Genomic DNA, 15,434 nt, shown 5'->3' on the forward strand with positions numbered 1-15,434 from the left:
TAACTCTCTGAACACCTGAAACAGTGTGGCGCATGTTTACTTGGGTGTCCGCTCCCTGTCTTTCGCTCTGGATCCTGCATTTGGCTCATCATCATCTAACCTCTGATTCTCGGGACCTGAGCTAGAGGACTGCCACATTGCCTGCTGATCTTGGGATTCATCAATGTCATCAGCCTGTGAGCCAGCAGCCTGCTATGTGACTGGCCGATCTTGGGTTCATCAGCTTCTGCAGCCCATGAGCCAGCACCTTGCTGTCTGACCTGCCAAGTTTGTAATTCATTGGCCTCCACAGCCCATGAGCCAGCAGCCTGCCATCTGACGTGCTGCTCTGGGGTTCTCCAGCCCCAGCTGCTACATGAGTCAGAAGAAGCTTCCAGCCTGACACCTGGCCCATGGACTTGGGGCTCGCCAGCCTCTACAACCACATGAACCATTTCCTTGAGATAAATCTCTCTCTCTCTATTTTTTATATATACGCAGTTCACTGGTTTTACTTCTCTAGAGAATCTTGCCTAAAACACAAGACTTGATGCAGGTGGGGGTTCAGTTCAACAATGTTGACAGCTTCCAGGTTCCCAAAGCCTAACGCCACAGCAGGTCAAGATTTCAGCAATGCTTCAGGTCAGACAAAGAGGCAGCAAAGTGGGCTATTCTTATTGCCAGAAGACTTAACACATCTAGGCAATGAAATATCCTAGACAAGAATGTTGTGACCGGGAAGCTGGGGCCTCAGTGTAAAGCACTTTGTTGTTGCTGTGTGCCGTCAAGTTGATTACGGCTCACAGCAACCCTATATGACAGAGTAGAAATGCCCCATAGGGTTTCCTAGGCTGTAATCTTTATGGGAGCAGATCACCAGGTCTTTTCTCCTGTGAAACGGCTAGTGGGTTCAAATAGCCAACCTTTTGGTTACCAGTCAGTGCTTAACCATTGAGCCACCAGGGCTCCTTAAAGTACCTTTAGTACTTTTTAAAGTTGCTTTTCCAATTACATATAGGTATTAGAAAACCTACTGACTCTGGCAGTCAGATAGCTTTTGGTCTTAGGCCTTCTGGTGGTCAGCTACTAGAATGACAGGGAATATTAGAAGCTTCATCAAAGAGAGCCCCAAATACGTGACTTCATGGCACCGATCTCATCATCTACAACAGAAAAGCAAAGAGCATGGGCTATTACACCTTGTGGCCACTTTGCTGGCACCTGGAATAAGAGTAAGGCCAGGTTAGGACTTGGACAAGAAGCTCTTAAAGGATGCTTTAAAAAGGGACTCACGGCCTTCCGTTAGCAGACACCCCAAGCCTCTAGAAATCTGGTGTTGTCCGAACTATACGTTGATGTATGACCTCCTGATAACTCTGAATCTCACCAAGTCCCCAGTGAAGGCAGGGGTACAGGGATCAGTGTTCTGGTCTAACTTTCATTTAGATAAGAATTTTCCCTGTTCAAATTATCCCAGAATTCCTTGAGCAGCTGCAGCCTTCCTATCTCTCTGAGCCATTGGCCCTAACTCTATCTGCTGTGATCCTATTTTTTTCTTGCAAATGAAAATTTTGAAAAATTTCAACTATAACTCAAGTAGGTCTATTTCAGTATATTCATAAAAGATAAAAGAGTTCTAAAAATATAATGTCTGCCGGAAGATTAAAAACACTTTTTATTCTGAAAAATTTCAAACATATAAAAGAGTAGAGAGAATAGTAAAATGAACCTCTACACATCAGACAGTTTTAACAATTATCAACCCACAGACAATCCCGTTTATCTACACCTTTACTCCCCGGCTTCCACACGGGTTATTTTAAAGCAAAGTACAGACATTATGTCACTTCATCTTTAAATATTTCAATGTATAGTTCTTAAAGACACGCTTTAAATAAAAATAACAACAATATATACCATCAGATCCGAAGAATAAATAATAAGTCCTTAATATCAAGTATTTAGTCATGTTTCCATTTCCTGAATCATCTCATAATGGTTTTTTGCTTTGACAGTAGTTACGAGTGACAGATGGGGCTGAAAGATCAAGCTTGCAAGGCACTTTGACAATCTGAACTATGAGAGGCCATTAGCCAAACCAGTTGCTGTCGAGTTGATTCCAGCTTGCAGCAACCCCATGTGTGTCAGAGTAGAACTGTGCTCCACAGGATTTTCAATGGCTGATCTTTGGGAAGTAGATAAGTAGGGCTTTCTTGTGAGGTGCCTCTGGGTGGACTCGAGCCTCCAACCTTTCCGTTAGCAACTGAGTGTTTTAACCATTTGTACCATCCAGGAACCCCAAGAAGCCATCCGTTGACATAATTCCAGCTTATAGTAAACTCATAAGTCTCAAAAATTCTTCAGAATACATACAGATGTTATAATTTTTTTTTTTTCTGAAGTACAAGACAACTGTTAAAATCTTTCTTTATACCATGACTGAAGTATTTTGTTAAAACACCCACATACACACGTTCCTTGGTCTTTTACCACATTCAGCTTCTATTCTGGGTTCGATTCTGCACAAACCACTGTCCCTCCAGCTCCTCCCCGGATGCGGTCCCTGACTCCTCGCCTAATCCAATGTACACAGGACAGAATGGAGCAGCATTAGTCTTGGGTAAGCGTAAGGTTCCAGAAGCTACAACATGCAAAGTCACAAGTTAAAATGACTCAGGCCCTTTTTTTTCCCCCTTTCTAAAACTTTTAAGCTAAGTACCTCATTTTATCACACCCTCTAAAAACGAAAGGCCAGAAGGAAGCAAATTGCCAGATCATGAATATGAAAGAGAAAGAAGAAAAAGCAGTTGGTTTTACCACGAGACTCTGTATCCCAGAGGCTGTAAGAAAAAAAAAAAGACAGAAATCTGAGTGTGAACAGCCAGACCTTGATAATCCTCAAGGACTTGATCACCAATATCCTAAGTGTCAAGGTGTTCTGTACGAATGTAGATACTTCTTGATTACTCATGGTCACCATGAGCCTTATGTTGGTGCTGTGAGAACAGCACTTCTTGAGTGGTCCGGAGGTTGGAGGGCAGACCAGACAATAATGATAGCAAGGACAACAACTACCGTCAGAATAAAGACCACATGTGCCCTGGAGCTATGATCCCTCAATGTGTAGCCAAAGCTACTATCCAGGGTACATTTCAGCCAACCCAGTTTAGCCCAGGTAGTGCTGGTTGCCATGCAAGGAAAAAGAAAAGTGTCATGGATTGAATTGGGTCCCCCCAAAATATCCGTCAACTTGGCTAGTCCATGATTCCCAGTATTGTTGATTGTCTACCATTTTGTCATGTGATGTGATTTTCCTCTGTGTTGTAAATCCTGTCTCTATGATGTTAACGAGATGGGATTAGCAGCAGTTATGTTAATGTGGCATGACTCAGTCCACAAGATTAGGTTGTGTCCTAAATCAGTCTCTTTTGAGATATAAATGATAGAAGCAAGCAGAGAGACCAGAGGTCCTCATACCAAGAAAGTTAGCACCAGGAACAGAGTGTGTCCTTTGGACCTGAGGTTTCTGCGCCAAGAAGCTCCTAGGCCAGGGGAAGACTGATGACAAGGACCTTCTTCTCGAATCGACACAGAGAGAAAGACTTCCCCTGGAGCTGGCTCTGAATTTGGACTTCTAGCCTCCTAAACTCTGAGAGAATGAATTTCTCTTTGTTAAAGCCATTCACTTGTGATATTTCTGTTACAGCAGCACTAGATAACTAAGACAAAAAGCTTCCTATAGGGTTCCTTGGAACACCAGGAAAAACCTGTGGACCTTTAGGGTCCAGCCAACACAGAAGATTGTGGCCAGCAGGCTGCCCCACTTAGGCTACAACTTGGGCCAGTGCACCCCGTGCTCAGAGAGACCTTCTGAAAAGCAGGTCACGCCTGGAGCTTTTCCTGACATCAGTGGCAATGAGACCTACCTGAAAAAAGGATACTGGTGGATTCATCTGCTTAGGAATTTCTCTGCACCCTGAGCTGGCATGTTTTAAACACGTACCCCCACTGCACCGCCCAATCCTTTATTCAGCAAAATTAGGAACAGACACAATCAGAAGCCACAGTGACACAAACAAGAATGGACACAATATGAGTGTGCTTTGGATTATCACACTGGGGACCACATTGGTGTCAGGATTTCCAGCCTGGTAGGTCAGGTGCCTGAGTGTACAAAACCCCTGCTTTTTCCTAAGCATGGCAGTTTTGTGTTCAGTGTGGAAAAAGGGTTTAGAGAGGTGTCCCAATTCCAGGATGTGTTCAGTAAACCACTACTTTTTTAATGTAATGGCTGCCCAAAGCTTCCCCTGGCAAAGCCTTACAGGGCGGCAGGGCTATAACTCAAGGAAGAAGCAATTGGGCTTCAGGGGTCCTTTCTTTTCAGAGGGAACTTAGTCTGACAGTTCTTAGCATGTGAGGATTTAGGGAAGTCTCCTTATGCATAGGAGTCCCTCTGCCAAAAGAAAGCCAGACGCTGACAGAAAGAATCAAGGGTTCCAATTGCCTGTGAACTTGTATTTGGACGGAGCACTTGGCAATGACTCCAGGGCGACAGATTATGAAGACCAATTTGCATTTCCTCCCCATGTATGAATGGGCAGAAAGAACCCTAAGGAGCCTCCAAGAAACTTTCCTTCCAGGACTATCCGAGGTCACAACAAATTGAAGTGGACAGCTCTAATGGCCACTATTGCTTAAGGAACTTTGCTGGTGAAATGAGTCAAGTTTTCAAACTGGGTGAGGTCGGGTGCGGGACAGGGCTCTGGACCCTCAGCTCTGCTTCAGTAAGACCAAGTCTACCCCGATTTGTTCCACATATTAGGATTATTTCTAAGATGTTATGGGAACAAAGGATCTGCGTATCCCTTGGTTAGAGGAGGTGGCCAGAAGGCAACTTTCTTGTTATCTTATTCCTGTCGTATGAGGACTCCCTGACATTTATGAAGTTCAAGTCTCCTGGGGAGGAAGGGAAAATTCAGTGCTCTTCATTGTAATTTTATCAACCAGGAGCCCAACCAGGCCTTCTACCCGGCTTTGTGTGGACAGCAATGGTGACTTTGGGAAGAGATGAGGTACCGCTGCCTCCAACCCCTCGCTACCTACCTGAGGGATACAGACAAGATCCTCTCCATCTCAATTTTCCGCTTCAGCACTTCTTTCACGAGGCCTTTGTCTGGACCCTGTTTTACCTTTTCTCGTCCAATTAAGTACAAACACTTTGGGGTAAGAAGCAAGTCTCGCTTTACACCCTGTAATGAGAGGTGCTTTCAGAAGGTGGACAGACATGTGCAAAGTACAACTGTCTACACAATGGATGCCTGTTACCAGGAAGAGGGCAGCTGCCTTGGGCAACAAAGCTTCACTACCACTGAGGTGACAATGAGATTTATCATCTAACCCAAGTCCTTTGAAAGTGATGAAAGTGACAGGGGCAGTGTTAATAATTATTTGGTTGACACGTACGAAATTGCTGATATTTGGCTACTCTTCTTGACTTATAAAAATGGCAAATCACATGGTTCTACCTGAGGCATCAGGACAACACGTGGAAATGGGACTGTCCCAGGCAAACCAACACGTACGATGGTGACCCTACCAAGTATCTGCATGTATTTTCTTGGGAGTCCATGAAATCTTTCTTTAGAATTGATATATTTTCATTTCAATGGTAATGCTTAAAAATACAACACAAACATACTTTAGAATATCTGGGAGACTACTTTATATCCAAGCACTGCTAATCCAAGTAGCCATATTTGCATTCAAAGCCTGTACCATATTCAAGTTGCAAGAAATGCTTTGGTTTCAGCAAAACATCATCCTTCTTGTTAAATTTATACTGTTATTTATTTCATCATTTTTGTGACAAAAAAAAAATTCTCTTCATGTGTCCATGAGCTACAGGGGCTTCAGATTTCACTATTAGGGCCACCAATCTATCAGGTAAAACAGTCAAAAGGGAGGAGAAAAGAAATCAGCTGTTTATCCGGTGGCTAATGAATAAAGCCTTAGTCATTCACCCAGGGAAAATGGGCAAGAACACTTGGCAAATATTGCTTGGTGATTACAGAGATATTCTGAATCCTCTGACCCAGCAATTCCGCTCATATCAGGTTACTCTAAAAACATCAGGGAACAGAGGCACAGAGATGCATGTGAAAGGCTACTCATTGCAGTTACGATGGTGGAAAAACAAACACTACCCAGACCCAGTGGCTTCGAGTCGATTCAACAAACACTAAGAAGTGATTAATGAGATATTAGTTTAAAAAAGTAATAAAGCATCTGCTCAATGGAATACTATGCAGCTATGCAAAATAATTTCGATACATTCATTAATACGGAAAGCTCCCTCTGGCATATTAAGAGGGGGAAAAAACAGGCTATAAAACAGCATGAAATGCATGTCTCATTTTGTAAAACTAAATATGTGTAGCTGCATAAAAGTGGCCTGAGGGATATATACAAACGTGACCAGTCATTGGTTCTCAGGGTACTGGCTGTTTTTCTTTTGGCTTACCTGTATTGTCTAAAATTTTCTATAACGAACATGTTCTGCTTTGGTAATAAAAAAAGCAACATGGCGAGTTATTTTTTACAAATAAGGGATCAGTTTGACAACCTCAGAGGCAGGCAGTCTGCATGTACCTTGAACCTCCTGTCGTACTTGGTGACGGTGTCTGCAAAGTCAATCTTCTCCCTCTTGCCCACAAACTGCTGGAGTTCGGGGTGCTCGTCCATCCCAATGTAATCCCCGATGAAGTTCCTATTAATACTGTTTCTCCTTCTCTCCTTCTTGTTCAGCAAGAGATCTGAGGCTGCAATTGCCAAGAGAGTGGAGAGAGGACCAGGATCAGCCCCCAAGAGAAGGAGGAAAATAGGTGGAAATACACATAGAAATGCTAAATGAATGTAAGAGTTGTAACACACCACATTATACGCAAGCTAAGTGAACCCGTAACTTCATCTAGGCACAAACTTACTCTTGAGAGTGGTTAGATGCAAGAAATGAAATGAGTAAAATACCTTCTTCTCTCATTTGGACGTATTTTTTCCTCGCCACGAACTTCCTCCATGATTTCTGAATCACTCGAGCATATCCATCATACTTTCGCTCTCTCATCTCTTCCAGAAGAAAAAGCTGTGAGTGTAGAGAAGACGAATGTGAGCCAATTTACAAGATCTAAACATCACATTAAAAAAAAATTTAGAGACACTCAGTTTAGTCAAAGACATACATGGGCAGCAGCTCTCAGACTCATGACAAAATGATTATCGTGGCATATTTTTTATGATTGCTAAACTTTTCTTATCTATAATTTTTTTTCTCTTAACAAAAAACATAATGGGAAATAGCTGGATTTGAATGTATTCAGTTGGACCTTACTAATGGTTCTGCCCTGCCTTGCTCTGGTCTCTGGGACAATCAAATGAGCAATTCAGCATGTAGTCCCTTATTCTCCACCTTGGTCCAAAAAGGATACCAGGTGGCTAGATCAGATGAGTTGCTAGAGGCTATTACCTGGTGCTGCACATAGTCTCTTAATAGAATTTTCCAGCTGTAGCAGAAGGAGAGCTTGTGCTGCTGTGGAAAGAGGGCTGTCCTACTTTTGGTTCCATCAAAGTATATATTTCCTGCCTCACAGGATTCTCCAAGGAGATAATGGAGCAGAGGATAATACCCACAGTGATGGAGCTGGACTTCAGATGGGCTGGGAAAGGCTTGGCTTCACTAAGAAGGGCTGGGACAGTTCAGGGGCCCCCATCAGACTCTGGCAGGTCTTGAGGTTCAGGACGTTTTAAGAATTAATACTGACTGCTGTACCCAATCAACCAGGCTTTACAATAATTATAATGATAGCCAGTAGCTGTAACGTATCGAGTGTCCACTCTAGATCAGAATCATTCCAGAGACTTTACATACATTATTTCATTCAACCCTCAATAGCTACATGAGCGATATACTTCATTTTTAAAATTTTATTTATTTTATTGTTGTTGAGAACACACACAGCAAATCATACATGAATTCAACAGGGTCTACGTGTACAATTCAGTCACACTGGTCACATTCTTCAAGTTGTGCAACCATTCTCACCCTCCTTTTCTGTTTCTCCCTCATTAACACAAACTCATTGACCCCTAAGGTTTCTGTCTGATCTCTTGAGTTGCCATTGTCACTTTGATCCCATATAGATAGATCTTAAAAGAGCACGATGCTCAAGGTAGACATTTTTTACCAGTTAAGCTAAACTTTTTCTTCTTTTTTTTTAATTGTAAGAAGACTTCAGGGGATATTTTTGGTTTAAGATTTAAAGATTATCTCAGTGAGCACTCTATTTCTGTTATCTCCATTATACAGACGAGAAAATTGGGACTGAGGCCAAGGGACTAAGGGAGGGTGGGGCAGGAATATGAGCCAAGGTCTCTGAAGCTCTGCCAGGCTCTTCCTCACTTTGACAGACAAGTCTGTAAATCTGCATTTGATCCACTCTTAAAATGGAAGGAAACCTTCCTCATTCACCTAGAAGTGGTACCCATGACTCTCAAATGAAAGAATGAATGAATGAATAAATAAATAAATAAATGGGACCAAAAGAAACCCAAATGAAGACGATTAAACAGTCATCGCAAAAATGTCCCTGAAGGGAAAAAGGGAGTTTGGTTCGAAGGCAGCTGGGCCTGATTTGTTTTCTGTTTATTTGTGTCTATGCTGGGAACCTCACCTACCCCTTCTGCCACCCAACTTCTCCCCCTTCTCACAGCCCCTGCTGTGCAGAAACAACGCCCCCCAAACTCTATACACCAAGAGAACGGCCATTTAATTCGCAGCCTCCAGTGCCAGCGTACAGTAGGGATAAGGAGCATATTCTGGCCCCAAAGTGGAATATCTGTGGCTTAACAACTGGACAGGATATTGAAAATCTGAGCCCTTCGGTTGCCTGTCGTAAGAGGACGTCTGGCTGTTTATCTCTTGTACTGGGTTTCTGAGTAAGTCTTTCCCAGAACTATTTTTGGGAGTAACACAGAAAATACACTTGTGACTCATAAAAAGGATGAAGAGGCAATCAGTTCTCAACTTCCTATAAAGTATTTCAAAGGCGAGTTCGGTTTTGGGTTTCTTTCCAAAAGCCCTGGGAATTAAGAGACCAGGGAGGCTTTATGAAAAAGGAAAGGGGAAAAGAAAACAAAAAACAACCAAACATAGCAAAACACATGTAAAAACAAACAAACAAACAAACAGCCCAAAATAAACTCTTTGGCCTTTGACGTCCAATGTGGGTTCTTAAAGGAAATAGATTATTTTGTACATTCAACGCCTTTACTATAAAAGTTACGGCAAAGTCACAAGGTAGATTTCAAAAAACCACAATTTTTGTAAAAGTATTTGCATGTCAGTGCCAGATGTGGGTGGGTGGGTGCAGAGGGAGGTGTGGTAGCTGCGATTGTGGGGTGCATGTCTGGGTGTGTGTACAAAGACGGGGAAAGAGAGTCAAGAAGTGGTGTCAAGAAAGCAATTAGGAGGAAACCAAGGAAAATAAAAAAACCAAAAAATAAACATTAACTTTGGAAATACAATTCCAAAGCTCAACTAAATCATATATATATATACACATATACTGAAAATATTGAGGTTGTTTTAATTATCTGTGACAACCTAGCAAGTTCAAAATAAAACTGGGCCTAGAACAGCAGAGGGGAGCTCTGCACTGTCCTGACAAAGCACTCCGCCCCGTTTCAGGAAGAACTGGAACTGTGCTGTGGGTCCATTAATGATGCATGACACAACATCTTCATTTTATATTTGGAAATGAAATTGCTGTGAAGCTGCAAATAACTCAAAATGGAAAATGCTACCGCAAACTTCTTATAAATGAGTTCTATTGATGAGTGCCACTTATTCATTTAATAATTTTGATGGTTCATAAAGCCGGTTCCATAGATTATCATCTCTGAGTCTTGGGTAGGTCCTATGAGGTGGGCAGAGCGGCAGCAGCAGCCCATCTTACGCAGAAAAAAATTAACTGAGAGATCAGGATTTGCCCGAGGTCACGAGTTTCCATTATCACCAATCCATCAAGTTCTAAGACTATTTCCCTTCGTCTGAGGACTCATTTTGCCAAGTTCACACTGACTCTTCAAATCTTGTGATTGTTATGGGAACCTCAAGAAATGATGATGCTGAACATGGTTAGTTCCAGCAATTTCTCTGACTTAAAAAGTAATGTCTTTATTCTACAGCCCCAGAGCTAACTGGACAAGAGACTTGAGGGGCTGTGTTGGATTCCTGCTCAAATGGAGAACCTCCTATGGCCCATCATGACCACACCCTCACCAGAAAAGATAAAGAAGTTTCTCTAAATTAATCCCTCGAGGTCTAGTAAATTGGGTAGTTGTAAGCCATGTATGTTTGTCTAAATTATATTCTATAAACCCAAAGATTTTTCCTTCTTCCTAACCTGTATCTTCAAGCTCTTCATTGACAGGACAAACTCTTCCCCTCATTTAAGATCACAGATATAACCATTCTTTAGCAATTCTATCCCCCCACCCCAAAAGCCCTTTCCATGCTCCTGCATGATCTTCAAAGCACAATCCTGGGAATTCCCACCACTGGGCTCTGCTCGGCCTTCCAGGTAGAAACCTGGGCCTGTGTGTAATTAATCTCTTTGGTATCACCCAGATCAGGGTGTGGGTGTGCACAAGCCTCCTCTGTGGGACAAAGAACTCCATTCTTGGCTTAGAAACATAATTTGTTTATTCATGCTTTTCTTTAATAAGTAACTGTTGGGTACCTCTTATGAGCCAGTCTCTGTACTAGGCTCTGGGCATACAAAACAGACAAGAGTCCTTGCTCTCATGAGATTACTGCCTAGAAGAGTAGAGACAATAAGTAAGAAAAGAAACCATTATATGATGACATCTATTTATAAATGCTAAGTGCTATGAAGGAGTCTCTGGGTGTTATAAAGTTAACTGCACTAGGCTGCTAACCAAAAGGCTGGAGTTTCGAGTACACAGACGTGCATTGGAAGAAAGGCCTGTTGACCTACTTCCAAAAAATCAGCCATTGAAAACCCTATGGAGCACAATTTTTACTCTGATACATGAGGTTGCCGTGAGTCTGAATCAACTGGAAAGCTACAGGTTTAAGTGCTATGAAGGAGACGAATGGGGTGGTGATAGGGTGACAAACTATCAGATGGAGGGGTACCTTTTTTTGAAGAGATGACATTTAAGACATGAAGGAAGGATGAGAAAAAACAGTAGCCACATAGTGAGGAGGGGCTGGCGGAAGGGCAGCAGGGAACCGGTGGCATGTGCATGGGTCCTGAAGGAGTGAGGGGAGGGGGCAGCGGTGCAGACACACTCACAGACTCGGGGGCTTTGATGAACACTTTACTTCTCCCCAGCTGGAACTGGTCGCTGTCCATGTTGACGGACTGCAGCAGGTGGAGAACACCTTGCTTCTCGTCCCCTCTCCATGATGGCCAGGTGGCTTTGGTCAGAATGGCGTATCTGTGAGAACAAGTGAGGAGAGAAGGCTCAGACTCAGGCGGACCACCTGGTGGGCAACAGAAGCTTTGTGCCAAAGGCACCAGTGCCGACGGGGTATGGGTGATACATCTACCACTGTTCAAAGGCTTACTTAGGGATGTACCTCAATGACTGGAAAATTCCTCTGGATCTGGGATGCCCATTACAGAGCTGCCTCCTACTCTGACCGTTACCATGTTAACGCCCTTGTGAAAATCTGCCTTCCTTTCTACCACTGTTTAAAAATAGCATTGCTGAAGGTCACCAACGACACTCCTCAGACAAAATCAAATGGTCTTTTCTCCATACTAATTTCCCCCAGTTTCTTCAGAGCACATAGCAATTAATATGAAAGAGTTTTACAAAGCAGCTGTTTTTGAAATCCTGTCCACCTTGAGTCTACAGGCCCACCGTGATCTGGTCTCTGGCTATTCTTCAACCTCATCTCCTCTGTTCTCCTGTTGGCTCTCTATGTCTCTGGGAGGCTGGCTTGTTCTTTGTGCACACTAAAATAGTTTCTCCCTCTGAGCCTTCCCCACACTGTTCTTTCCACCAGGTGTACTGTTCTCCAGACACTTCCCTTGGCTGGCTTGTACTCAGGCTTCAAGCCTCACCTTCAGGGACACTTCCAGAGGTCTCAGAAGATCACCCAGTCACAAATTGCACCCCACATCCTGCTATTCTCAAGCAAATACTATTTTTCCCTCACATCATGTATCATGATTTGTAATTATATTCATATTTGTGTCAATTTAGTTGATTTATGCCTTGTTAGTGAAGATGAAAGCTCCATGGGAGAGCGCCATGTCTGTGTGGTTCATAGCTGTACATCCAGCATCTAAACAATGCCTGGCACACAGCATAATAACTAACATTAAAGGTTAACATTTATGGGGTGCTCTGTCTGCTGTAGGTCCTGTTCTTGGTGCTTTAGATGTATCATCTCATTGTACTTTTACAGCGACCCGAGAAGGGTGGTCTTCCCATTTTGCAGAACAGGAAACAGAGGCAAATAGAAACTTGCTCAAGGCTACTTAGCTAGTGTCAGAGCTGGGATTTGAACCCCAATCTGTCTCTTTAATCACTGTAGCACATATAAGCCACGGATTGGCTTATATGTCAATACTTCTTTTAAAGGTGATAAAGTTAACTATGTTAGAAAGTTTATACTGAGAGGCTGACATAATAGAGCAAAGAGAAGCACATTTCAAGATGTCAAATATAACAGGTATCAAAGACTTTATTTATCAAAGGAAGGAAAAAGGAGGGAGGGAGGGAGGGAGGGAGGGAGGGAGGGAGGGAGGGAGGGAGGGAGGGAGGGAGGGAGGGAGGGAGGGAGGAAGGGAGGAAGGAAGGAAGGAAGGAAGGAAGGAAGGAAGGAAGGAAGGAAGGAAGGAAGGAAGGAAGGAAGGAAGGAAGGAAGGAAGGAAGGAAGGAAGGAAGGAAGGAAGGAAGGAAGGAAGGAAGGAAGGAAGGAAGGAAGGAAGGAGACATTAGAAGAGGATTATGTGGGTGTGAAGCCTGTGTGCAGACACATCTGAGGCACAGCCAATGGGCCCCTGGGCCTTGAGAAAAGCCAGGGTCCTCCTTGCTTCCCAAGAGCTACTATCAGGATTAGACTGGCTTCCGGCAGCCCAGCACGTTCGAGGAGAAGGAAAGCTTGAGAAGAGTGGTTTCAGGCAGTATTCATGGTTCCTTCACAAGACAGAATCAGATTTACCTACAGTGCCAATGTTCTCCCACTAAATATACCAGTTCATGCCGTCCTTCTCCAGGACAGTGGAGAGATCAGGCTCCACAAGGCAGTGGGACTGCTGCCTAATTGGTGCCCCGGACAACTATGGAGAGATGGTAATAGCTATCCTTCTTTCATCAGACATTTCCAGTTTAAGTCCCAAATATGCCAATGTTCCACCTCAAGGTCTTGGGGCTGCTATTCTCTTTGCCTGGATGAGCTTCCCTGCCCTTAGATTGGCTGGCTCCTGGTTATCTCTCAAATATTTCCTCCTGAGAGGAAATGTAGCCAAGCTCTCAGTGACCTCCAGCCACTGGCTCTTAGGGTTAAGGATGTTTCCGACCCTCAAGGACACACAAACCCTGGCAGCCAGCAGGACACCTTCTACCACCCCCAAGCTTTCCTGGGCTTCCGAGCCTTTCTCTATCTTGTCTCTGGCATGGAATACCTTTCCTGAGAGGACCCCTTTTCCACCCCCACACTCTGAGGAGCCAGGTCGAGGGAAGAATGCTTGTGAGGAAGTGTAAACAAGAGAAACTTTGCAAATCTCTCTTTTAATTTATATTATAAATTTCTTCCTATGGATTAGAATCTACATTTGGACCTACTTCTTCCAATCACAGTAAGAGTATATGTTCCCCAGCTCAAAGAGGTGTTTTCTCAAGAATTTAAAGGTATGTTCCCAAGCTGAAACCCAACATGGCTGCCTTATCTAACAGCTTTCTAAGACTTTCTAAAAGCATGAAGGTCATACCGAGAAGGTGGTGAGAAAAGATTCATCCATCTGCTGCTTAAAGCAGTGCCGGATTTACTTCAAGAGAGCATGGCCCGCTGGCAGAAGAATTGAAGTGCCTTTTAATTTTTGCTCTCCAATACTCAGTCATAAGGGATGGTTTTGATTAATATGAAGGATTTTCACACAGAAAATGGACGTGCAAAAAAAGCCCTTGTTTCCCATTTTCTAAGCCACCATTACACTCGAGGTAGTGCCTGCTTCATGGCTGTTTAGACCTTTGGATTTCCATTCCAGGGGTGGAGGTATAATGCATGCACATGTGGATAGTTGTGCTGGGTGTTAATATATCCCTTTTCTTCAGGCTTCTACTCTCTAACTCTCACTTAGCAGCCTTTCTGTAGATACCTAGAAAGCCTCTGAGCCATGGAGAGAATGAAGGCATGAGACAGTTCAATTACTTGTAGGGGATCAAGCGATGAAACAGTCAATGGCAGACTCTGGATGAATTCCGCATGACCAGGATCCCAGGCTCACACACCTTACAGAAAACATCACGTTCTCAGGTGAATTATCTGCCTGTTGATGTGGCTGGCCTTCAAGTCTTTTTGAGTAAACTGCTTCAATACCAGTTTTGAAATATAATGTGGAAGATTGAAAATGGTTGATTAAATAATAAACTTACTTCCAAACTTTATTTTTGTTTATTACCCTCCCAGTGTGTTGAGACAAAAGAAGTATGACAGTAACAAAAAGTTTGGTTTTAATAAGACAGGTTCATTCATCTCCTCTGGAAGGAATAGCCCACAGCAGGGGAGCTAAGGGAGAAGGCATCCAAGGGTAGAATTATTTCTATGGAAGCCACTCAATATAAGGGACAGAACAGAAATCCACTAAATCCCCACTCGGTGGAAGGCACCCTGCTTGGTGCTACTTGCTGGCATGGCACCAAGAGAGGTCTGCAGAGCATGCCCAGTGAGGTCATGCCATAGCTCAGTTAAGGAGCTGCGAATAAGTAGCACAGCCTTCTCAGGGTGCCTTGGGCAAGGCAGGCACAGAGCCTTCCCCCAGGAGCACAGGGCCGTCCTGTTGTCCCCGGTGCTGTGCAGTTCACAGCACTGCTTATGGAAATCAGATTTCTTTCCTTCCTTCTTTTCTTTCCTTACCTCTCTTTTTCCTTTCTTCCTCCCCCCTCCTTCTTTTTCTTTTTTTAAATAAAGTGGTAGGAACGAGTTCTTTCATAATTAGCTTCAAAAAAAAAAATCAAGATTAGACAAAAAATGTCTGATCAGTTTTTAACAGTAATGCCTAAAGAGAGTTTTCAAATACCAAATAGAGAGTTTTCAAGTTCAGGAAAAATATCAAAGAAAGATACGATTATAAACATTTTAGGACTGCTGACTGCAGGTTCTGAACTAGGGAAAGACAGAGGGAATACTTTCATTCGCT

The 15,434-nt window shown here is 43.3% G+C and overlaps 1 protein-coding gene across 2 annotated transcripts in view; it reads right to left on the minus strand.

The window, feature by feature from the left end:
• MYO1E (myosin IE) overlaps positions 1–15,434 on the minus strand; it is a 211,114-nt gene that overhangs the window by 34,430 nt on the left and 161,250 nt on the right. For both annotated transcript variants that reach the window (XM_049905947.1, XM_049905948.1), the window contains exons 19-22: positions 11,355–11,499; positions 7,006–7,120; positions 6,628–6,797; positions 5,083–5,228 (exon numbers count right to left, since the gene is read on the minus strand). In XM_049905947.1, coding sequence (XP_049761904.1) covers positions 5,083–5,228; positions 6,628–6,797; positions 7,006–7,120; positions 11,355–11,499 — 576 coding nt within the window. The remainder of the gene's footprint in view (positions 1–5,082; positions 5,229–6,627; positions 6,798–7,005; positions 7,121–11,354; positions 11,500–15,434) is intronic.

Source organism: Elephas maximus, chromosome 13 (assembly GCF_024166365.1).
Source record: "Elephas maximus indicus isolate mEleMax1 chromosome 13, mEleMax1 primary haplotype, whole genome shotgun sequence".
NCBI lineage: Eukaryota > Metazoa > Chordata > Mammalia > Proboscidea > Elephantidae > Elephas > Elephas maximus.